The 26,041-nt window shown below is 42.1% G+C and overlaps 1 protein-coding gene across 1 annotated transcript in view; it reads right to left on the reverse strand.

Annotated features, from left to right (window-relative positions):
• The window catches only part of abcc2 (ATP-binding cassette, sub-family C (CFTR/MRP), member 2), a 67,773-nt gene that overhangs the window by 23,550 nt on the left and 18,182 nt on the right, over positions 1-26,041 (reverse strand). The window contains exons 9-25 of the mRNA XM_035753883.2: positions 19,706-19,883; positions 18,821-19,075; positions 18,326-18,391; positions 17,969-18,106; positions 17,746-17,892; positions 17,370-17,454; positions 17,113-17,179; positions 16,681-16,807; positions 13,501-13,677; positions 12,880-13,047; positions 12,461-12,635; positions 12,230-12,365; positions 9,059-9,167; positions 7,466-7,685; positions 7,107-7,261; positions 6,707-6,862; positions 1,188-1,387 (exon numbers count right to left, since the gene is read on the reverse strand). Of these exons, the coding sequence (XP_035609776.2) occupies positions 1,188-1,387; positions 6,707-6,862; positions 7,107-7,261; positions 7,466-7,685; positions 9,059-9,167; positions 12,230-12,365; positions 12,461-12,635; positions 12,880-13,047; positions 13,501-13,677; positions 16,681-16,807; positions 17,113-17,179; positions 17,370-17,454; positions 17,746-17,892; positions 17,969-18,106; positions 18,326-18,391; positions 18,821-19,075; positions 19,706-19,883 (2,559 nt within the window). The remainder of the gene's footprint in view (positions 1-1,187; positions 1,388-6,706; positions 6,863-7,106; positions 7,262-7,465; positions 7,686-9,058; positions 9,168-12,229; positions 12,366-12,460; positions 12,636-12,879; positions 13,048-13,500; positions 13,678-16,680; positions 16,808-17,112; positions 17,180-17,369; positions 17,455-17,745; positions 17,893-17,968; positions 18,107-18,325; positions 18,392-18,820; positions 19,076-19,705; positions 19,884-26,041) is intronic.

Consider the following 26,041-nt stretch of genomic DNA (forward strand, 5'->3'; position numbering starts at 1 on the left):
TAACCCTAAATCTCAACTAAATCATGTAATGAATAATGTGGAAATTGAGCAAGTTGGGGTGACTAAACTGGTTGGAGTAACCCTGGATTGTAAACTGTCATGGTCAATAACATTGGGAGAAGACTGTCCATAATAAAGTGTTGCTCTTCCTTCTTAACAGCACTAACAACAAGGCAGGTCCTACAGACCCTAGTTTTGTCGCACCTGGACTACTGTTCAGTCATGTGGTCAGGTGCCACAGAAGGACTTAGGAAAATTGCAATTGGCTCAGAACAGGGCAGCAGGGCTGGCCCTTAGATGTACAGAGCTAACATTAATAATATGCATGTCAATCTCTCCTGGCTCAAAGTGGAGGAGAGATTGACGTCATCACTACTTGTATTTGTGAGAGGTATTGACATGTTGAATGCACCGAGCTGTCTGTTTGAACTACTGGCACACAGCTCAGACACCCATGCATACCCCACAAGACATGCCACCAGAGGTCTCTTCACAGTCCCCAAGTCCAGAACAGACTATGGGAGGCGCACAATACTACAGAAGAGCCATGATTACATGGAACTCTATTCCACAACGTTAATGAAATTTGATGAAAAAAAAACAGATAAAAATACAAATTTTGGAACAGCGGGGACTGTGAAGCAACACAAACATAGGCACAGGCACATGTATACACACACACGATAACGTACGCACTATACACACACGTACACATGGCTTTTGTGTGGTAGATATGTGGTAGTAGAGTAAGGGCCCGAGGGCACACACTTAATGTGTTGAGAAATCTGTTGTGAATGTATTGTAATGTTTTTAAAATTCTATAACTGCCTTAATTTTGCTGGACCCCAGGCAGAGTAGCTACTGCCTTGGCAGTGTCTCATGGGGATCCATAATTAATACAAATACAAATAGTAATGGCTGGAACGGAATAAATAGAATGGTATCGAACGCGTCAAACAAATGATTTCCATGTGGGTGATACCATTCCATTCACTCCATTCCAGTGATTATTATGAGCCGTCTTCCCCTCAGCAACATCCTGTGAGACAGAGAGACAAGACTGACAAGACAGACAGACATTTAGTCAAACATCAGACATCACAGATTCACCGTAACATTTCAGACAGAATGGAACTCATATTATCCCGTGCTGTTTTGACATGAACAAAACTGAGTTTGTTCCTGACCTGTTCGAGATTATCCACAGGTAGACCGACTTGAGGTTTTCATCAATTATTTTCTCGTTGTGTTTGAGGAAGCGGTCCTGGTGTCCATAGGCCCGGATGACCGATAGACCAGACACTGTCTCTCCAAAGTGAGAATAGATGGGAGACCGAGACACAGAGTCCAGACGACGCAGCTGCCGTGAGCTTGCCACGTAGAAACGCTGAGGGGAGAGAGTGGATGGAGGAGTGAAGGAGAGAGAGAATAAATAATTCACAAATCATATACTGAAGTGTCACTGACCATGTTTAGATGCACACCAATACCCCGTTATTATTTGGGATACTGAAGTATTCCGTTTTTGCGTTGACGCATAGAAACATCATATGCCGTTTACAAAAACCCAAATAAGCTCCTATCCCTGTTTTGAGAAACCCAAATAAGATGCCTGGGATATGCTGATCTTAGATGGACACTGTGGCATGTGAACATCTTATCCTGCTTAAACGTAGTTTTTGCGGTTTGCGCAGGCTCAGTTTTGCAGAGTATCACCTTTTGAAGTTCGGATGGGAACAGTAATAGTTGGAATAGTAACTGAAGTCTCAACACTGACTGTAGCCTATTACAGTATTAACTCCTACAGAGTTAAGTGTTTCTTGGAGTAAAATTATAGACCGAATGTTAATTTTGTCTCGAGAACAGGAGTGGAGGAATATAATTTCTTTCATCTTGAGAAAATGTGAGCGAATGCACATGTAGGTTCCGTCTCATGTAGACTAAAAGTTCTCAAAAATTCAGCAACATAAAAATGGACCGTATTTAATTCACTTTCAACCACATCAAAATATGCATCCAAGACGAACTGAAATACTATCAGAAACATGTTGTATCGTTTTCAAAGCTTTTAATTTCCTTAAAACCGGTCAACAAACTGATGTAATTTCAAAATTATACACGTAAACCTCCCTGGTTTCCCGATGTCAACTAGATAGTTGATGATGCATTCATTCTATCATTCATGACATTCTTTAGAGCAAGGCTTTATTCAAGCCATAAGACACGGGAGGCCATGTGTTATGACATTTTTATCATGGGTGTGACGTGGTCATAGCCACAATGTGAACCCGAGTGGTGTAGACCACCACAGCCATGATATATTTATTTTATTTTACCTTTATTTAACTAGGCAAGTCAGTTAAGAACAAATTCTTATTTTCAATGACGGCCTAGGAACAGTGGGTTAACTGCCTGTTCAGGTGCAGAACGACAGATTTGTACCCTGTCAGCTCGGGGGTTTGAACTTGCAACCTTCCGGTTACTAGTCCAACACTCTAACCACTAGGCTACCCTGCCGCCCCATATACATTTCAATAATGTATATCATAATAGACTCGGGTGTATTATTGCTTTAATACAACTGGTACCATTAAAAGAAATCTAGATTATTTCCCAAACTATACATTTTTCAACAAAACGTGATGCTACATTCATTGGTAGTCAAATAACATTTTTGGCGTTCTCTGGTCGTTTAGTTCTATTCATATTGTCTGAAAAGTAAAGCAAAACTACCCAAGCGCTGTTTGATAGTTCCAGAACCTTGGTTTCTAGAGACGATGTCCATAGTTCTGCCATGCATGTAGCCATGACAATTCTCTCTGTCTCTTTCCATTGCATTTTTGTGGTTCTTGGTTTCTTCATTGAAACTCAGTGCTGCATATCTCAAACCATTTTTGTCGTCTTTTATTACGAATGAGTCTGGCTTCAGTTTGCGATTTCCTTCATTGCCTCGTCGGCAAAAGTGCAACTGCAAATCAAACCACTCCGTATTCAGTAGGTGGCATAGAAACTCCTGAGAATATTACCCATATTATTTTTTGAAACATTTGCCAGATCACTGCTGTCATGATTGTCCTGATCAGGTCAGGTTACAGAAGACCACAACCCTAGAGATTATCTCTTAACCCCAACAGAGGAGGAGAGATCTAGGGGTCTGAAGATGTGGGGGTTTTATGACCCCTCACGACCCTGGTAAATCTTAGACCACACAACAGTCCCGTATCCCCTCAATATGGAGAACCAGCCTCAGAACATTAAACATGAAATAAAGGAACTTTGGAACAATGGTTTCCATCAGCCACAATGGTGGTCATGACGATAGATGGAATGTGAAAATGTATGTCATTTTTGTTTTGTTATTAAAGGTTAATGGATGACGTTATTAAGAAAACATTGTAACGTCAACAGTTTACCTAGTATATGTTTGATGTTTATACAGTGTATGTTTTATGTAAAATGTCCAAATCAAAGAGAATGTTTTGGTAAAGATGAAATGTGAAGTTAGTTGTCTAAAATTGGATTTGAGTAAAATCTAGACCTTGCCCCTAACTTGGTACGCCCAGGGAATTGCCCTAAAGGCGGCTACACCCACTTCTGACCCAAGGGTATAAAACCTGTGAGTGAAGAATGAACAGATCAGACTAAGTGACCCAAGCTGCAGCCGAGGTCTAAAAAGTCAACGAACCCAAAACGCAACACAAGTTTGAAGACAAAGAAATATTTTTCTACCCAAGCTACGGATGAGTATCTGTGTCTAAGTGGGTGAATTCAAGTCGAACCACCTAGCCTCCACTCCCCATCGAATCGTGGTATCTACACTGTATCGTTCCTACGCTGTGAGCTCAGAGTTACAGAGCTGTCTGTCCTCAGAAGAGCCCTTCCAGAGCAAGGGCGAGGGAACAGACTCCTAAGCCAAAAGGACACTGACATCGTGAGGACCACCGAAGAGTTTTGCCGGAGAAGTGCGTCATTGAGCAGCCTGAACGGTCCACGCGGAGAATCCACGGAGACCTTCCCCACGTAATTACATCATTATATTCTGACTCACAAGAGTGGCAGTTTGGGGCAAGGCTAGGGTTAGAATAAGCATAGCTGACAAATTCCCCCAAATGTATATTTATCTCATGTACTTTCTCTTTTTCTCTCTCTTTTAAATCCCCATTTTTTGCTCGTTATACTAAGTTCTAATCAATAGCCTAGAATATGCTTTGAGTATGTATATCTTTTATCATCATTTTAGCTTTCTAGTGAATAAATACTCAACTAAGATTGGTGTGGTACGAACTCATTGGTAAGACCCGGGTCCGTGCAGATTCCCGGATTATGCGACGTTCAGAATGAGACTGTAGAGGTAACTGATTAATTAGCGGCTGTTGTAAAATCGATATTCTGATATTCTTTGAGTTAATTTGGGAAATAGAAACTCGATAAAAACTCATTTTCCCATGGTGCCCCAGGTTAATGAATTAATAATTGCTTTGATTCAGTTAATCACGCAATTAGAACCCTTTAATCATTCGATGAGCCACAGTCGTCACATTAACTAATACGATGTCACGACACTGCCCAGTTGATTTGTCTTTATGTAGCTACATAATGTCTCTCCATTTCTCTCCATTTCTGTGTCGTTTATAGCAGCGCTAACATTCGTGATTTCTGCATGTCTAACGGTAACACTAGGCTCAGGTTGCTGGTTCACCTGCTCTTCATCTTGTTTTATTTTTTCCATAGCCTCTTCTTGTTGGCACCATTATTCAAACGTTAGTGGATAAAACAGGTCAAAAGTAAGTTTACTTTAAAATCATCCACAACGAGTTACAGGTGCTAATGCTCGCAGCTGTAGAAGTATGAGTGGTAGTGCATTGCTAGCTAACGACGTAAACTATGCCACTTTATATGAACGTGGCCATGTGCATGTTGTCTCATACTGTATAATGGGCAGGTGAAGCTTTAACAATGGGAATTCCAAACCACCCGTTGTATAATTAGTATTCTAGAGCATCAAGTAATGACAGAAGAGAAGCTCCATGTATCTAATTATAGACAGGTTGACTAACATATAGCCTATTATAAGCAGACAAATACTATATCTAAATGAGACTTAAAAAACCCATGTCAAAAGAGTCATTACGCTTTCCCTGGGCAAATTGGGAATATTCTGTTTATTTGTGGATATTATTTATTTGTATATAGGGATACTCGTAAACAGGATATCAAAGGTGCATATAAACATCTTACACTGAATAAGACTAACCTTTCCTTACCGTGTTTATCTTTTTCTGCCCCCCCCCCGTCTCTTTTCCATCCTCTCCCTCCCCCATTCCTCTGTGTCGAAATTATGTACTGTATATAAACCCTAGATTGCTAATGCTACACTACATGACCAAAGGTATGTGGACACCTGCTCATCGAACATCTCATTCCAAAAGCATGGGCATTAATATGGAGTTGGTCCCCCTTTTGCATCTAAAAACAGCCTCCACTCTTCTGGGAAGACTTTCTGGGCAAGGTGTGTTTGTCTTTGCGCCAAATCCCACATACTCAAATGGTCCCGCTGCCATGGTACCCAGAGCAGGGGAGGAAGTGAAGGTCACTTACAAGCTACAGTCTCCAGAAACATACACAGTGCAGCCAAAGTCAACAAACTAGCTAGCTAGCTTGTTTGCTGACCAATCCAGAAACTGGATGAAAATTAATTTAGAGAAAATGGAAGAGTGATACCAAAATGGCCACCGTTCTCATGGACTGGTAGGTAAGTGATGGGTTGTGTTTTTAGCATCCTAGCTAGCTAGCTACGTTAGCTGCTAACCTTAGTGTGTTCAGTGTTCAAGCTAGCTAACACGGCTATTTAGCTAGCTAGCTAACATCTTCTGTATTCAAACTGTTTTGTACTCAAAATAATCTAACGATAGCCACATCATGTAGCTACACTGCATGAACCCCACAAGATGCCCAATGCCTTCATTTCAAATAGTTAACGTTAGCTAGCTAGAGCTAGATTTGCAAATTGTTGACATGAGTGTGTTTGGTTTGTAGATGATAATGCTAGTTAGCTAGCATTCTAAAAACACAACTCAGCACTTACCTACCAGTCCACCTTTCAAAATGTATTGCAATGTTCATCTGGTTTCTGGATTGGCTTGATTCAGATCCAAGAACTGAGAATTATGTATATTTCTGTCGAAATGTTCTGAAAATGTTTATCTGCAAACAAGTTAGCTTATTGGCATCATCTGCTCTGTGTTTGTTTCTGGCGGCTGTAGTTTGCAAGCGACTTTCACTTCCTCTCCAGCTCCAGGGCCATGATAGCAGAGTTGTTAGAGTGGGTAGGATTTAGCACAAAGACACACCTTACCCAGAAGGCCAGCACAAGGCGGCTCAGGGCTCAACCACCTTGTTTAAGTTCAAAATGAAAACACAACTCAAGGAGTGAGGCGGCATTTTTAAAAGTATGCATTAAGGTGTCTGTACTAGAATATACATACCTATATACTTGGCAAAAATGTATGTTACCATGAATAAATGCATTTATTTTGCTTCGCAAATGTTTTACAATGGTGGAGCAGTACAAAAATGGCTGCACAGGGGCTTCAAAACAGCACCCCCCTTGTTGTCATCTAGGGTTTATATACATCATTGCTCAGTCCCTTTCCCTCCCTCTCTCCTCCTACCACACCCATCCACACACTCCTTTCTCTCTTTCTACCTGAACGAAGTAGTAGACCACAGCCAGAGGGATGATTATGGCGGTGAAAAAGGGTGTGGCCAGGCAGATGACAAACAGTGTTCCAAGTACACCCAGGAAACACATGACCCACGAACGAAACGATTGGGGGATGGCCTCGTCCACTGTGAATATGTCCTACAACAGGAAACAGGATGCGACATCAAACGATAATTAGCATCACCAACCAGGATAAAGCGAACGCAGGGGTAATGTAATATCCAAATATGCCAGGGCTACGTTCATTAGGGCAAGCAACAGAAAGCGTTTTAAAACATTTTGCAAAAGAAAACATTTGTGACCGAAGTCCAGATAGTCCCTTTGTGTTTCAGTCAGTTTTTTTGCTCATTTGGTGCCTAATGAGCAGGTTTGTCCCCTATACCTTGGCAAAGCGGTTGACAACCCTGCCGGATGGCGTAGTGTCAAAGAACATCATGGGAACACGTAGAATGTTGTTTAGCAGCCGGGAGTGGAGGATACGAGACGCATTGATAGAGCCGTTAGCCAGGAGCAGGGTGCCCATGAATACAAATACACCTGTTGTGAGGAGAAGAGACCATTTTAATAAAGCAGGTGTGTGTGTGTCTTGGGGGGGTTGCAAAAAAATCTACCAAAAAGCACATTTCCATTTCTACAAATGGACAACACAGTATTATTCTTCTCTCACTTTCACCTACTTCATAAGGTGTCTTTAACATGGTCAATGAAGCAACTTTGCTCTTTCGCTTCTTCTCCTCTTACCTTGAGCCACGCCTAGCGCACCGAATACACCAATCCGAGTGTCCCTCTTCCAGTTGGGGTAGGTCTTATTGTAGTAATCCTCCGCGTCATTGGTCCAGTCACTCAGCCAGAGGTTCTGACCAATGAAAGCAACGTTCTGGATGAAGTACACTAGGAAGAACATGGTGGAGTAGCCCCAGCCCATTGCACGTAGGTACTGGAGATACACCGAGAACTTCACCTGGAGAGAGAAAAAGAGACAGAGAGAGCGGGAGAAAGATAAAGAGAGAGAAAAAATATAATATTTCATGCCAATAAAGCACTTTGAATTTAAATGAATTGAGGGAGAGACAACAAAGAGAGAATGATGGATGTATTTTAACTACAGTACCAGTCAAAAGTTTGGACACCAAGCGTCACATCTGGAGGAACCCTGGCACCATTACTTTCCTGTGGCGGGCCTCATGAGAGCCGGTTTCATCATAGCTCTTGATGATTTTTGCGACTGTCCTTGACATTTTCCGAATTGACTGACCTTCATGTCTTGTAGTAATGATGGACTGTCGTATCTCTTTGCTTATTTGAGCTGTTCTTGCCATAATATGGACTTGGTCTTTTACCAAATCTTCTGTATACCATCCCTACCTTGTCACAACACGACTGATTGGCTCAAACTAGTTAAGAAGGAAAGAAAATCCACAAATTAACAAGGCACATCTGTTAATTGAAATTACAACCCAGGTGACTACCTCATAAAGCTGGTTGAGAGAATGCCAAAGAGTGGCAATGCTGTCATCGAGGCTACTTTGAAGAATCTTCAAATATAAAATATATTTTGATTTGTTTAACACTTTTTTGGTTACTACATGATTCCATATGTGTTATTTCATAGTTTTGTGTCTACTACCGCTCCTCCTCTCCTGCACTCGACGTTGCCATTTTATTCATTATTACGCAGACCTGCCATCATTGTTACGCGCATATGCACCTGATGAGACTCACCTGGATTCCATCACCTTCCTGATTACCTGCCCTATATCTGTCAATCCCTTTGGTTCTTTCCCCAGACGTCATTGACTGTTTCATATTTGTACGCTACTCGTGGTTCTTGTTTTGTTCCATGAATCATTTAAAAAAAAATGTATCACTCCCTGTACTTGCTTCCCGACTCCTAGCGTACACATTACAGTTTAGATGTCTTCACTATTATTCTACAATGTAGAAAATAGTCAAAAATAGTCTAAAAGAAAAACCCTTGAATGAGTAGGTGTGTCCAAACTATTGACTGGTACTGTATATACACTTCAAAGAGAGAATATTTACTGTTAGATGGGGGTTTTTCTCTGAATGCTTTTTATCTTTTAATATTAAACAAATTATAATTTCAACAGAATGTATTGGGGTTATTACTACTATTATTACCACTCGAAGGACTCTTTGGAGTGCATATGATTTCTCATTCCTTGAATGACCAATTGCCACTGAGTTTATAGATTAGTGTATTTGATTTTGGGTTATTGCAGGGTTCTACAAACAGTAAGTGGTCTTACTTTTCCCACCTCCATACCAAGGCTCTAAGTCAATACAGGCCATAGTACACAGCCCACAATATACCTGTCCCGTCTCCATGGTTTCCTTTTCGATCAGCCTCTGGCCTTTCTTGGTCTCGTCATCAGCAGGTGGCTTCGGTTTCTTTAGGGAACTGTTCTTTCTCAACCTAACACTGGGAAACACACACACACACACACACACACACACACAGATTGTGAGAAGAGGTGTGTTGATGGAGAAAATGTGAGGAAAGTGTAAGTGTATATTTGATAATAAACACAAACACATGTCAGTGGCATTGGAGGAGAAAATGTTATGAAGGTGGAATGAACTAATATTGATTCTCACTGTAGAAGAATGGAAGGATGGGAAAGAGAGAAGATGGAGTCATTCACAAATGATGCAATAAAGTGACAATGGCAGTAAGCCTATATAAAGTCTCTGTCTCCCGCTCACTGTCTCTCTCTCTCTCTCTCCAGCCTTCACTCTCTGTTTGCAGAGGGGTCATGCCCTCAGCTTTGTTCTGTTGTTAAAAATAAACTATTTTTGTTGTTGTTTCTCTGTAATTCTACTAAACACCGAGCAATTTTATGAAGGTCGTTTTCAAGGGTACAATCCAAGGTTATTCTGGCTGGAAAAAGAAGAAACGACTTGAACAAGAAACTGAGTTGGAAAGGAAAATTAAAGTGCTAGAATTAGGTCATTACAGTGCAATCGGAGATAATTCAGGCCCCTTCACTTTTTCCACATTTTGTTACGTTACAGCCTTATTCTAAAATGGATGAAAACAAAATGTCCCTCGTCAATCTACACACAATAACCCATAATGACAACGCAAAAATGTAATAAATGTTTGCACATTAAAAAATAAAAAATAAAACACTGAAATACATGATTTAAATACGTTTTCAGACTCTTTGCTATGAGACTCGAAATTGACCTAAGGTGCATCCTGTTTCCATTGATCATCCATCACAACTTGATTGGAGTCCACTTGTGGTAAATTCAATTGATTGGACATGATTTGGAAAGGCACATACCTGTCTATATAAGGTCCCACAGTTGACAGTGCATATCAGAGCAAAAACCAAGCCATGATGTCGAAGGAATAGTCCATAGAGCTCCGAAACAGGATTGTTTCGAGGAAGAGATCTGGGGATGGGTACCTAAAAATGTCTGCAGCATTTAAGGTCCCCAAGAACAATGGAAGAAGTTTGGAACCACAAAACCCTTCCTAGAGCTGGCCGCCTGGCTAAACTGAGCAATCGCTGGAGAAGGGCCTTGGTTAGGTAGGTGACCAAAACCCGATGGTCACTCTGACAGAGCCCTAGAGTTCCTCTGTGGAGGTGGGAGAACCTTCCAGAAGGACAACCATCTCTGCAGCACTCCACCAGTCAGGCCTTTATGGTAGAGTGGCCAGACTTAATAAACCACTCCTCAGTAAAAGACAAATGACAGCCCGCTTGCAGTTTGCCAAAAGGCACCAAAAGACTCTCAGACCATGAGAAACAAGAGTCTCTGGTCTGGGCTACGCTTCCTGCCATCCAGGACCTCTATACATGGCCCTAAAAATTGTCAAAGACTCCAGCCACCATAGTCATAGACTGTTCTCTCTGCTACCGCACGACAAGTGGTACCAGAGCGCCAAGTCTAGGTCCAAGAGGCTTCTAAACAACTTCTAACTCCAAGCCATAAGACTCCTGAACATCTAATCAAATGGCTGCCCAATCATCTCCCCCCCCTTTATATTTTACGCTGCTGCTACTCCGTTTATTATCTATGCATAGTCACTTTAATAACTCTACCTACATGTACATATTACCTCAATTACCTTGACTAACCGGTGCACCCGCACACTGACGGGTACTAACGGTACCACCTGGCACAGCCAGAAGAGGACTGGCCACCCCACATAGCCTGGTTCCTCTCTAGGTTTCTTCCTAGGTTTTGCCCTTTCTACGGAGTTTAGGTTTAGTCACCGTGCTCTACACCTGCATTGCTTGCTGTTAGTTTTATTGGCTGGGTTTCTGTACAGCACTTTGATATATCAGCTGATGTAAGATTGATGTAACATTTTTTTTATTTTTTTTATTTGTATATAGTCTCGCTATTGTTATATTACTGCTGCTCTTTAATTATTTGTTACTTTTATATCTTATTATTGTAGGTATTTTTCCTGTAGGTATTTTTCCTACTACCTATTGTAGTGAGAAAGATCTTTAGAATTGTTTGGATTGCATTAAGTTACCAAAGTTGCATGATGAGTTTAAGCCGCAATTGGATGAACCAATTTCCATACAAGAAATCCCAGATGCCATTTTAGAGCTACCAAAATTAGAGGCACCGGGAAGTGATGTTTATATAAAATTTCATAAGCAGTTTGCAACTATACTTTCTTTCACCAGTACTGTTTAGAGTGTACAATTATTTTTGGCATTCTACAGCACTCATTGATAAAGCGGAGAAATACCTGTCTCAATGCTTTAAACATAGACCAATCACTTTACTAAATGTTGATTTTAAGATACTTTTTAGTTTGATTGTGTTGTATGTACTGTAAATGCTAATATTCATACAAAAAAAACTATAGCAATAACTTGCTTGAATCCATTTCAGGCTATCAATTAAGTTATAGTAGCTTGTCCGTCTTTTAGATTTTTTGACATTAGAAAGCAAGCAATTACTACATGTACTGAATAAGACATACATTCCTATCCATCTTTTACCCATATTTTTACATACGGTAGATGCAGAGAGGCATATGTTTTTTCTTTAAAAAAATAACCAACTGGCCTCCCGAGTAGCACAGTGGTCTAAGGAACTGCATCGCAGTGCTTTAGGCGTCGCTACAGACCCGGGATTGATCCCAGGCACAATTGTCCCAGCATCATCCGGGCTAGGGAAGAGTTTGGCTGGGGAAGCTTTACTTGTCTCATCGTGCTCTAGCGACTCCTTGTGGCTGGCCAGGCACCTGCTGTCTGACTTCGGTCGTCAGTTGAACTGCGTTTCCTCCAACACGTTGTTGCGGGGGGGTGTTAAGTAGTACGTTTTGGGGTGTCATGTTTCGGAGGACGCATGACTTGACCTTCGCCTCTCCAGAGCCCGTTTATTAAAAATGGCTGTGAAGTGCTGCTTTTTTGTCCACCCTTTAACCATCCAGGGATTTGGCTCTGAACTAAAGAGTAATTTCAGACGCTTTCTCCCTCTTTCTCTTTCGCTCTCTCTCTCTCATACCTTCCATTGCGTTGGCTGCGTCGGATGCTGCTCTCTCTCCTCAGGGTCATTGAGACGATGTCTTCAGGAGGGGTGTCGGCCTGAGGATCCTGTAAATCAGGGACTAGCCCCACCTCCTCACCATCAGAGGTTGGGTCTGTTGATAAACACACACACACAACCAGTTATACACACACACACACTGCCGTTACACAAACACAAACACAAAGCCAGTGATACACACACACTCACCAGTGTGTTTCTTGCCCTCGTCTTTAGCATAGGTGTCCAGGAACTCAGAGAAAGCCCCCTTGCTGTCCTTGAGACTTTGGTATGACCCGACCTCAGAAACACATCCCTCTTTCAGTACAACGATCTCGTCCACATAGGGCAGGAAACCCACTCCATGGGTCACCAAGATACGGGTCTACAGAGGGAGAAAGAGTAAGAGAGGAGGAGGATAAGGAAGAGAAGGAGGAGGAGGAGAAGAGGGAGGAGATGAGAGGATGTTGGGCAGGAGAAATGGGAGGAGAGGAGAAAAACTGTACTCCATGGGTCACAAGTCCACGGAGGGATCAGAGAGATAGGACATCTGTCCGTCCATCCATTCATTCATCTGTCTGTCTATTGATCTAATTTAGCCAATTTAATTGGTTAGCCATTCTACTCACCTTATCTTTGAGTATGCCTTTAGGTCCCACCACCTCCTCAAACAGATGTTTGCCCACATGAGAGTCTACAGCTGAGAGAGGGTCATCCAGCAGGTAAACGTCAGCCTGGCTGTAGGCCGCCCTGGCCAGACTCACACGCTGCTTCTGACCCCCGGACAGGTTTATACCCTGGGGGAGGAAAGGAGAGGGGAAGGGAAGGGAGGAGAAGAGAGCGGAGGAGAGGGAAGGGAAACGGGGACATACATAGGTCATTACCTGGACACGAGAGACGGCATTAGCTATAGAGAGAAAACATAGTTGAATCTCTATGGCATTGGCATTTAAATTAGCTGTACATTTTACTTCTTGAGTTTTACCCCACCATGGTCATTAGCTGGACATGAGAGACGCTGTTATCGATAGAGATAGAACATCATTTTTGCATTTAAATGAGCTGTGTTGATGGAAAAACAGGGTCCATCAAAAACATGGTCCATCATCACTGGCACGTGGATTTGTTGTTTTTAGTGTACCTACTGACGGACTATGATTCATTTGGGATGCAGACTCAATCTCAATGCATTCTCTTTAGCACCAGCCCTTCTCCCCTAACCACCTCCAGACCATCCAGTCATCTCTCACCTTCTCCCCGATCTCAGTCTGGTCTCCCCCAGGCAGCAGCTCCAGGTCGGGCCCCAGGGCGCAGGCCTCCAGCGTAGCCTGGAAACGAGAGTCCTCCAGTGGGTAGCCAAACAGGATGTTGTCCCTGAGAGTGGCATTCTGGATCCAGGCCTGTTGGGGCACGAAGGCTACCGACCCCTGGAGAGAGCAGAGACGGAAGGGGAGACAGAGAGAGGGAGTGGGTAGGAAAAGAGGGAGGGGAGTTTGTGCAGAAGGAGGAGAGAGAAAGGGAGTGGGTGGGAAGAGAGGGAGGGGAGAGAGTGCAAGAGGAGCAATGACGTTTAGCAATGACATTTACTTTCTCCTCCATATGTATTTTGACAGTAAAGCTGCATTTTTCAATTTGGCTCTATACTCCAGCATTTTGAATTTGAAATAAAATGTCAGGCAACAGTAGAGAATATATAACAGTAACGTATTTGGACAAATTCACTTATAGGGCTCTATTTTCGGCTGGCGGTAAGGAGGAGGAAGTGTCAAATGCAGATCAGTTTTGCAATTTAATTTAAGGGGTGGAAATATTTGAGGTGTTTCCTTAAAAACGTGTACCAATAGGCCAAATTCGGTGAGCACAACTAGGGATATTTAAGACTGACCACAAGCTGGTGTTAGCTGTGACACAATTGGTTATAGCATTGACTTCGCCAGCGGGGCGCACACAGTAAGTAGCCTTACGTACATCACCAATGTTTTATTAAAATATACATTACATTTACATTTACATTTAAGTCATTTAGCAGACGCTCTTATCCAGAGCGACTTACAAATTGGTGCATTCACCTTATGACATCCAGTGGAACAGCCACTTTACAATAGTGCATCTAAATCTTTTAAGGGGGGTGAGAAGGATTACTTTATCCTATCCTAGGTATTCCTTAAAGAGGTGGGGTTTCAGGTGTCTCCGGAAGGTGGTGATTGACTCCGCTGTCCTGGCGTCGTGAGGGAGTGTGTTCCACCATTGGGGAGCCAGAGCAGCGAACAGTTTTGACTGGGCTGAGCGGGAACTGTACTTCCTCAGTGGTAGGGAGGCGAGCAGGCCAGAGGTGGATGAACGCAGTGCCCTTGTTTGGGTGTAGGGCCTGATCAGAGCCTGGAGGTACTGAGGTGCCGTTCCCCTCACAGCTCCGTAGGCAAGCACCATGGTCTTGTAGCGGATGCGAGCTTCAACTGGAAGCCAGTGGAGAGAGCGGAGGAGCGGGGTGACGTGAGAGAACTTGGGAAGGTTGAACACCAGACGGGCTGCGGCGTTCTGGATGAGTTGTAGGGGTTTAATGGCACAGGCAGGGAGCCCAGCCAACAGCGAGTTGCAGTAGTCCAGACGGGAGATGACAAGTGCCTGGATTAGGACCTGCGCCGCTTCCTGTGTGAGGCAGGGTCGTACTCTGCGGATGTTGTAGAGCATGAACCTACAGGAACGGGCCACCGCCTTGATGTTAGTTGAGAACGACAGGGTGTTGTCCAGGATCACGCCAAGGTTCTTAGCGCTCTGGGAGGAGGACACAATGACTAAAAATATCACAAGGAGCAAAACTGTCAGACATACCCCTTTTTAATTTAAATTGGACATAATTTTTGTCCAGCTTCTGTGAAGTGTTTGGACTCATTATGTGCAATGCCCATTGCATGAAAGGTGTCAGTGACTGTAGGAAGCCTGTTTAGGAACAACAAGTTATTTAAAAAGACTAGTTTTGTCAAACAACACATCTTCCACTTCCCTCTGTTGGACCTAACTGTCAAATCGAGGGTATTCCAATCGCTGTCTGTGGTTCTGAATCTATTTGTAGGCTATATTTGCCTGTTTGTTTACTTTTCACGTGGCAAAGCTCACTTACTGTCCATATCAATATTTGGGAGCCGTAACAGGGAGTGGACATTCCCCCTTTCTCTTTATATTGGATCATTTCCCAGCTCCTGTGAAAAGTTCCACAGTCATCGTTGTCTTAGGCCTAATAAATGTGATTTGAATGTCCTATGCCCTTGGGAAACAATTATGGTGCCTGTAACTGTAATTAGACATAGCCTATTTAAAACAAGTTGTTGTTTCTTTTTATTAGAATTTGATTGAAATTAATTACTTTTTTAGGTCTAATCAATGGTGAATTTAATATTGCTTATTGACAATGTTTGGCCTTATACAGTAGACCTATATGAGTGTGAATGCCCCCCCAAAAATGCTAACCTCCCCTGTTATGAGGAATGGTGAGATGTTAGCATGTTTTGTTTTTGCAGCCTCTGTAACTTTCTCACTCCTCACTGTTATTCATGGAATTTTTCTTAATCATTCACAATTCAGTTCCTATTGGGCAGAACTTAACTCCAAACAACTAAATCCAACTACAAATGCATCCAACAACTTTGCAGAATCACAAGCCTGATATAGTCATTGCGTGCCAGGAATATGGGACCAAATAATAAACGTTTGATTACTTTAATACACTATAAGTGAATTTGTCCAAATACTTAAGACTTCTTCAAATGGTGGAGTAGATACATAAAGAGCTTTCATTTCTAAACGGTTAAACAGATATGTATGAACGTGCCCTCAAATAAAAGGTGACATTCTGTACTGTGGCCTCATATAAAACATTTTGATCTCAATTCCAAAGGGCTGGAGTATAGAGACACGTTTAAAATGTAAGCTTCACTATCCAAACAAGGAGGTGCAGCCAATTCCATTCACATCACTGGCAAACGGTTCCATCGATCTGCAGCGTGCACAATCATACTTTTTCCCAGCGTTCTTACATTGGAAAGGTTAACTGTGAGGCTGCAGATCGTCAACTTGGACCAGAGTTGTGAGTTTCGTCAAGCACTGTATCTAACCAAAGGCAGGTAGCCTAGCAGTTAGAGCAATGAGTCGGTAACCGAAGGGTCGCGAGTTTGAAATGACTGAGCCGTCAAGGTGACAAATCTGTCGTTGTTGCCCTTGAGCAAGGAGCTCAACCCTCATTTGAACCAGGGAAGCCATACTACTATGGCTGACCATGTTAAAAACAATACATTTCACTGGTCATTTATTGTCATATCAATCATTATTTTTAAAATAGGTCATACTGAGAAATTTGAGTATTTAATGTGAGGATAAAAGCAGTAAATACTATGATTATTATTACCTGCATGACGTGCGTGTGTGTGTGTTACCTGTACATTGATGAAGCCCTTTGAGCTGTGCATCTCTCCCAGCATTGCTGATATCAGAGACGATTTCCCAGAACCCACCACTCCCACCACTGCTACCAGCTTGCCGGGCTTAATTTCCAATGACACACTAACACACACACACACACACACACACAAACACACACGCACAAACACGGACACACACAACACGTTTAACAAAGCAGAGGTGATGATTGCAAAAGCCACACCTCTCAATGCATATCTGAGTATTTATTTGATGCTTTTTTTAATACTTTTAATTGCTGCTGTACTGACAGGAGAGGTTCAACTGAAATTGAGCAATTCATTGTACTGTGTACACTACGCTGTATCCAGAGCATATGACAATAAACTTTGATTTGATATGACTTCTCTGTTAAAACAGACACGCACCCATAGAGGAGAGAAACTCACTTTTTGAGAACAGGTTCAGCGTGTTTCTCCCAAGCGAAGGTTCCATTACAGACACTCACGGCTGTGTCTGGGAACAGACATAGACACACGTTTGAGGCACAGGAGGTTGGTGGTATCTTAATTGGGGAGGACGGGCTCATGTTAACGGCTGGAGCGGTGTCGGTGGGATGGGATCAAATACTTCAACAAACATGGTTTCCATGTGTCTGATGCCATTCCATTCGCTCAAAGTGTGTGACATTTGACCCTTGACCTACTGAAGCTGGGGTCGTGACGCACGATGTTGGTGTCCAGGTCGTCTCCTCCCAGGAACTTTTCCAGGCGCTTCTTAGAAACACTGGTCTGGAGGGACAAACACACAGGTGTATTTAGGGAGTGTGTGTGTTTTACCAAGCTAATATATATATTCCTGCACTGGTATATAATTTTGCTTATTTGAACCAAAAAAATGTTTTGATACAAGTCAGAATATCTTCATACAATACAATTTATCTTGAAGTAAATGCATTTTTGGGGTAAGCGAAATTAACTAAAAACAAGCCATTTAGACTTGAATAAAAATGTAAGATGTGTGTGCATGTGTGTGGACGTATGTGTGTGTGTGCGTGCATGCGTGAGTGTGTGCTGTCCTACCTGCACCATTGCAGCTATGAGCATGGGCAGGAAGGCCAGAGGGAAGCGCAGGATGTTGAAAAGAGAGATGGAGGTGAAGGCTTTCCCTGCATCCAGAACGTTCTCTGAGTCCCCTGCTACAAACACTGCAAAGGTTGCCAAGGAGACCTGGAGACATACACGGGTTAGTGTGTGTGTGTGTGTGTGTATGTCTCTCTCTCTCTCCATTTATCTCAGTATTCACCAGGGCGGGGGCGCAGGAGAAGACGAAGGTGGAGATGGAGGAGAGGTAGGCAAACTTCCTCATGACCACCAGCTCTTGTTCTCTGATCCCCATCACCTGGTTCTGGAATGATGGTTCCCATGCATATAGCTTCAGGATCTGGAAAGTGGGAGGGGAGATTGGCCTTTAGATTGGCCTCTACCTCAAGTACTCTTAATAATGTACTGTTGACAGAATATCTCTAAGATATATAGTCAAATGCACTGTTTAGCGCTGGGATGAAGGAAACTGTAGATATGAAGTAGGACAAGCACACACCATTGCGCTAGCATACTTTTAATTAGGTATATTGAACCTTATTAGTATTCAAGCTAATACCTTGATGCCATTCAGCATCTCGTTCACGATTTTCATCCGTTTGTCTTTGTACCTCATGTTCTCAATCTGAAAATAGAGACACAGATAGAAATGGGAACGTGAGGTAAGAAGGTTTTGCACTAACTGCTGTTGATGACAGTTCATTAACGCATACGCCCAATAACCCCAGAAACAGATAAGTTAATGTAGAATACATGTTGTTGAAGCTTCGCCATTTAGATTTAGCACAGTGGAGAGCAATTCAAGTATGATAATATTGTAGAAAATTCCAGGGGCTGGCCTGTCCCGAACTCAAACTCCAGAGACTCCTGAGACTTCCAGTCCAACACATCAGCCTCTCCCTCCCCCATCCTCCCCTCACTCTTGTTATTCCTCCTCCAGAACATTGATGGCCACCATGCACGAGAACTATGAACTATGAGGATCTACCTCCCTCTTCCCAACCTTCTCCCTCCCCTTTTTCCACCCTCTCATCCCCCTCTCCCCCTTCCTAACCTGAACGTTCTTGGACATGTTGGCCAGCAGACCATTGATGGGCACCATGAGGACCATGACAGCCAATCCAGCCAGTACAGCAGGCCCAAGCTCTATCCATAGGAAGGCGATAGCGAGCGCTATCTGCAGTGGGCACGACCACAGCAGGTGGATGAAGTTAATGACATCGTTGAATCGATGAGCGTCGGCTGACATCAGGTTCACCGTCTCCCCGACCGTCGACTCCTTGCGGGCGTCGTTCGATACGACCAGAGCCTGGGGGAGAGAGGGGAGGAGTGAAGGAAGATGTGGAAAGAGGGGAGAGAGAGGGATGAGGGGAAATAAGTTAGAGTGGAGGAGAGGGAGGAGAGAGCGAAAGAGGAGAGAGGGGGGAAGGAGATAGAAATGGAAGAGGATAGAGAGCAGGATGGAGGGGGAGAGTTGAACGAAATGTTACTAAAGAGTAATAACACGTCTTTGAGCAGGCTAGATCACACACATAATCCCACACTCCCTCCCATCCTATCCCATAAGCACCCATAAGCACTCATCAACTCATTGATAGCTTTAGAGAGAAAGACAGTATATTGGAATGCATAGATAACAGCAGATTGTTAAGCTCCTATATGAGATGGTACAAAATAGTCGTATCTCTGTTCTTTCCAATCTCTGGCCCTTAAATATACACGGGGAGCTAACATCAATAACAATAAGAGCTAACATCAATAACTTCAATACTTCTCAAAGTAGAGAAGAGATTGACTTGCCTTGGCAGCAGCTAATGGAGATCCGTAATGAATACAAATACAAAATCTCTGTCACATTTACGTCACTGTTAGATCAAGGAAGCCAGGGGGGTTGAACCCCGATCCTCGAGGAACACAAGTGCAAGACAGTAACACGTACCTTCTTGTACACAGCAGCCATGATGGCTGTTTTGACTTTCATCCCCAGGACGAAGCAGCGTTGGAAGTATTGCTGCAGGAACAGAGACTGAAAGATGGCCACCAGGATAAGCAGCACTGCATACATGTACCCTGTCCACGTGTAGATGGATTTGTCCATAGTGAAGGATATCATCAACCTGGGATATACCAAAACCACAAGTTAAACCACTACATTTTGGGCAGAAAAAACTATGCATACTGGTATATGCACAAAACATAGCATTATTTTAACTACAAATGTACAACAAAGTTTTGAACTTGCAATAGTATTTGGACAGTTAAGAACAGTTAAGGTAAATACATTTGATTCAATCCCTTTTTGACAGCATCCCTATTAATTTAAGCAAAACTTTCCATACATGTTTGTCCATGGGAGAAGGGGTCAGAAAGATACTTTTTCGACCTGAATGCCAAGATATTCAGGAGATATTGGGGCTACATGTTGACCCATTTTACATACCCCACCATACCATGAGACGTCCATGTCTTCATCACCAGAAAAGGTAAACAATTAAAAGCTTACCAAGAGGGTTGTCAAACGTAATTTTATATTCTTCTATAAAAAATGTTTTCTTTACTGAAATACCCTGTTCAAAGGCACTTCAATATTTTGTCTTGCTCATACAACCTATGAATGGCACATACTGTATACACAATCCATGTCTCAATTGTCTTAAAGCTTAAAAATCCCCATTTAACCTCTCCTCCCCTTCATCTACACTGATTGAGGGGTATTTAACAAGTGACATCAATAATGAATCATAGATTTCACCTGGTCAGTCTTTGGCATGGAAAGAGCAGGTGTTATTAATGTTTTGTACACTCAATGTATAACCCCACTGTCCGTTTTCACGTTGTCTAATTAAAAAAGGAATTAACCACGAATATACACACACACTTTAGAAATTCCAAAAACGTATCAACCTACTTTAGTATTTGATCCTAATTTGATCCTAATCCAGAGAACAAGAAAACAGCTTACAGTTTACCCCCCTTGGGTTGTGGGCTATACTCTGCCTTGTATCAGGATGTTGGTGAGTAAGTTGGTGGTTGAAGATATCTCTCTAGTGGTGTGGGGGCTGTGCTTTGGCAAAGTGGCCTGCCTGTTTGGCCCTGACTGGAGGTATCGTCGGACGGGGGGGGGGACACACTGTCTCCCGACCCCTCCTGTCTTAGCCTCCAACATTTATGCTGCAGTAGTTTATGTGTCGGGGGCTAGGGTCAGACTGTTATATCTGGAGTATTTCTCTTGTCTTATCTGGTGTCCTGTGTGAATGTAAGTATGCTCTCTCTAATTCTCTCTCTCTTTCTCCCTTTTTCTCTTTCTTTCTTTCTCTCTCTCTTTCTTTGTTTCTCTCGGAGGACCTGAGCCCTAGGACCATGCCTCAGGACTATCTGGCCTGATGACTCCTTGCTGTCCCCAGTACACCTGACCATGCTGCTGCTCAAGTTTCAACTGTTCTGCCTGCGGCTATGGAACCCTGACCTGTTCACCGGACGTGGTACCTGTCCCAGACCTGCTGTTTTTAACTCTCTAGAGACAGCAGGAGCAGTAGAGATGCTCTGACATTTACTCCTGAGGTGCTGACCTGTTGCACCCTCGACGATTATTATTTGACCCTGCTGGTCATCTATTAACATTTGAACATCTTGGCCATGTTCTGTTATAATCTCCACCCGGCACAGCCAGAAGAGGACTGGCCACCCCTCATAGCCTAGTTCTTCTCTAGGTTTCTTCCTAGGTTCTGGCCTTTCTAGTGAGTTTTTCCTAGCCACTGTGCGTCTACACCTGCATTGCTTGCTGTTTGGGGTTTTAGGCTGGGTTTCTGTACAGCACTTTGCGAAATCAGCTGATGTAAGAAGGGCGATATAAATAAATTTGATTGATTGATTGACTGATTTACTTCTTTAAAAATGTTTGATTACCATCTCGTGGACAGGAACCAGCGCAATGCTCACTCACCATGAAAATGTTTCAATTTTATTAGTCAAGTTTAAAAGATTGATGTCAATCTTTTAAACGTGTCTAATAAAACTACACACGTCATTCTCTCTGGCACCAAAAGTGAAAACAAGTGTTGAAAGGGGACAGAATGCGGTCGGATCATTACATAATTGGCATATATATTACTCTTACAGAATTTCTACGTGGGCGAGGATATTGGACATTTTATCAAAGCCTACTGGATGATAACTTGTTTATAACTAGGACAGAATCATTTATAACTGACTTTTTCCGACTTAACATAGGTACAGCAGATCACATTATTGTATGGGACACTTTTAAGTGTGCTTTTAGAGGCCATGCAATTCAGTACACATCTATAAAACAAAAGCAATTTTGATCAAAAGAGTCCATATTAACAAAGGAAATTGAAGGACTAACAGTACAGTTAGAGAGTCATAAAAACTGTGCAATAGAGGAACAGAATAAGTTAGAGGAAAAATCTAAATAAATGGAGGAACTTATTCAAGAAAGATCCCGTGTAAAAATAAAGCGAACTGGATGGAATATGGAGAAAAATGCACAAAATAATTTTTCAATCTTCAATATAGAAATGCTAGCAAAGATGTTTGGGGGAAACTTGTTACTAATGATGGAGTCACGCATCATTCACCAAATTATATTTTGAAAGAGGAAGTAAAGTACTTTAAGAATATGTTTTCGTTTCAGTCTCCTACATCCACTAACCGAAGCTAATTTTATGGATTTTTTTCCAATTAATAATGTAAAATTAACATCTGTACAGAAATACATGTGAAGGCCAAATTACAGAGGAGGAACTTCTTCATGCAATTAAAGCCTTTAAGGCTGGGAAAACTCCAGGGCTGGATGACATACCAGTGGAAGTATACCAAACGTTTTTTTGATATACTCAGAGGACCATTATTAGCATGTTTTAACAACTCCTATATAAATGGTAGATTATCGGACACGCAACAAAAAGGTCTGATTTCATTATTACTGAAACAGGATCAAAGTGCTATATATAAAGATCCAGTCCATTTCAACAATTGGAGGCACTTCAGTGTTGTAATGCAAAAATTCTAGCTAAATGCTTGGTGCATAGAATTAAAAAGGTATTGTCAGACATTATTCATCCTAATCAGATAGGTTTTTATATGGACGATACATTGGAGATAATACAAGACAAGTACTGGAAACAATAGAATACTATGAAATATTCTCCAATTTTGGAGAATCTCTTATAAAATGGGTATGGGTATAGTAACCCAAGTGTAAAATAGTAAATAATGAAAGTTTTAAACTGTCAAGAGGAGTAAAACAAGGTTGTCCACTAATGGCATATCTATTTATTATTGCCATCGAAATGTTAGCTGTTAAAATTAGATCCAACAATAATATTAAAGGATTAGAAATCAGTGGCTTAAAAACAAAGGTGTCATTGTAAACTGATGATTTATGTTTTCTTTTAAAATCACAATTAGAATTCCTCCACAGCCTCATAGAGGATCTAGAAACTTTAGCTAACCTCTCTGGATTAAAATGATTATTAGTGTACTATATTACGTAATGGATCACAAAAAAAATGCAACTTTTACATTACCATGTAATTTACCAATAAAATGGCCTGACGGGGACATAGACCCTAAAGATTGGAAAGCTGCTGCGGTCATCCCCCTCTTCAAAGGGGGTGACACTCTAGACCCAGATCACTGACCATTTCAAATCCCACCGTACCTTCTATGCTGTGCAATCCGGTTTCCGAGCTGGTCATGGGTGCACCTAAGCCACGCTCAAGGTACTAAACGATATTATAACCGCCATCGATAAAAGACAGTACTATGCAGCTGTCTTCATCGACCTGGCCAAGGCTTTCGACTCTGTCAATCACCGTATTCTTATCGGCAGATTCAATAACCTTGGTTTCTCAAATGACTGCCTCGCCTGGTTCACCAACTAATTCGCAGACAGGGTTTAGTGTGTCAAATCGGAGAGCCTGTTGTCCGGACCTCTGGCAGTCTCTATGGGGGTACCACAGGGTTCAATTCTCGGGCCGACTCTTTTCTCTGTAAATATCAACGATGTTGCTCTTGCTGTGGGTGATTCCCTGATCAACCTCTACGCAGACTACACCATTCTGTATACATCTGGCCCTTCTTTGGACACTGTGTTAACTAACCTCCAAACAAGCTTCAATGCCATACAAAACTCCTTCCGTGGCCTCCAACTGCTTTTAAACGCTAGCAAAACCAAATGCATGCTTTTCAACCGTTCGTTGCCCGCACCCGCCCGCCCGACTAGCATCACTACTCTTCTGACCTAAAATACGTGGACAACTACAAATATCTAGGTGTCTGGCTAGACTGTAAACTCTCCTTCCAGACTCATATCAAACATCTCCAATCCAAACTCAAATCTAGAATCGGCTTTCTATTTTGCAACAAAGCCTCCTTCACTCACGCCACCAAACTTGCCCTAGTAAAACTGAGTATCCTACCGATCCTCGACTTCGGCGATGTCATCTACAAAATAGCTTCCAATACTCTACTCAGCAAACTGGATGTAGTCTATCACAGTGCCATCCGTTTTGTTACCAAAGCGCCTTATACCACCCACCACTGTGACCTGTATGCTCTAGTCGGCTGGCCCTTGCTACACATTCGTCGCCAGACCCACTGGCTCTAGGTCATCTATAAGTCTATGCTAGGTAAAGCTCCGCCTTTTCTCAGCTTACTGGTCACGATAACAACACCCATCCTAGCATGCGCTCCTGCAGGTATATCTCACTGGTCATCCCCAAAGCCAACACCTCCTTTGTCCGCCTTTCCTTCCAGTTCTTTGCTGCCAGTGACTGGAACGAATTGCAAAAATTGCTGAAGCTGGAGACTTACATTTCCCTCACTAACTTTAAACATCAGCTATCTGAGCAGCTAACCGATCGCTGCAGCTGTACATAGCCCAATTTTTCAGTTTTTGATTTGTTAATTAAAAAAGTTTGAAATATCCAATAAATGTTGTTCCACTTCATAATTGTGTCCCACTTGTTGTTGATTCTTCACAAAAAAATACAGTTTTATATCTTTATGTTTGAAGCCTGAAATGTGGCAAAAGTTCGCAAAGGGGGCCGAATACTTTCGCAAGGCACTGTAGATTGTGAATTGACATGCAAAACAATGCCAGATTCCAGATTATTTAAATGATTATACAACATTCTTGCAACCAAAACACTGTTATATATATGGGGGATACAATCTTCCCAGCTCTGCAGATTTTGCTGTGAGGAGGCAGAGTCATTAGATAATTTATTTTGGTACTGTCCATATGTAGCTTGTTTTTGGTCACAAGTCCAGGAATGGCTGAAGAATCGCAACATTTAACTAGAACTAACGCTGCAGATAGCAATACTGGGTGATTTGAAAAGCCATAGTCAATCAATCAATAATATAATAATTATTTTAGCAAAAATGTTTATCTTTAATTTACAATCTATAGAAGCTATGAGAATAGAGGGGTTCAGTACTTTTGTGAAGCATCACAGCACAGTTGAAAAATGTATGGCCAATAGAAATCCAAATTGGATTGTGTTAAGAGATAGATGGGAGGGGTTGAATGGAGCCGAAGGGTGGGACTAATAACAACAAGATAACCATTGTAAAACATACGGGGTTTGTAAAATGTATATAGGTTCAGAAATGTTGCGAAATAGCACAGTTACAAATAGAAATCAAACGGGATGGACATCAGAAATAGAGGAAGGACTAAAAACAAACAAACTATTGTAAAATAGATTGTGTCTGTAAAATTGTGGTCCTTCTGTGGCTCAGTTGGTAGAGCATGGCGCTTGTAACGCCAGGGTAGTGGGTTCGTTTCCCGGGACCACCCATACGTAGAATGTATGCACACATGACTGTAAGTCGCTTTGGATAAAAGCGTCAGCTAAATGGCATATACTATATACTAATGTATAAACTGAAGGTAGAAGCTAAAGTGTTATTGTTTATTAGTTTTCTCCGTTTGGGGGAAGTGTGGTAGGGTTTGCAGGGAACAATAAATGTATATTCTAAAAGAAATGTGTATATGTATGTGTATATGTATGTGTATGTATGTATATATGTGTATATGTATGAATGTTTATGTATGTATATATACAGTTGAAGTCAGAAGTTTACATACACTTAGGTTGTAGTCATTAAAACTGTTTTTTCAACTACTCCACAAATGTCTTGTTAACAAACTATAGTTTTGGCTGACGGTGGGACATGCCTCGCATCTGCTCTGAGCACTGTTCACATTTGGTCAATAATGGCTGATTTGAGCCAGAATATATTC

The sequence above is a fragment of the Oncorhynchus keta genome, chromosome 36 (assembly GCF_023373465.1).
Source record: "Oncorhynchus keta strain PuntledgeMale-10-30-2019 chromosome 36, Oket_V2, whole genome shotgun sequence".
NCBI classification, from domain to species: Eukaryota; Metazoa; Chordata; class Actinopteri; order Salmoniformes; family Salmonidae; genus Oncorhynchus; species Oncorhynchus keta.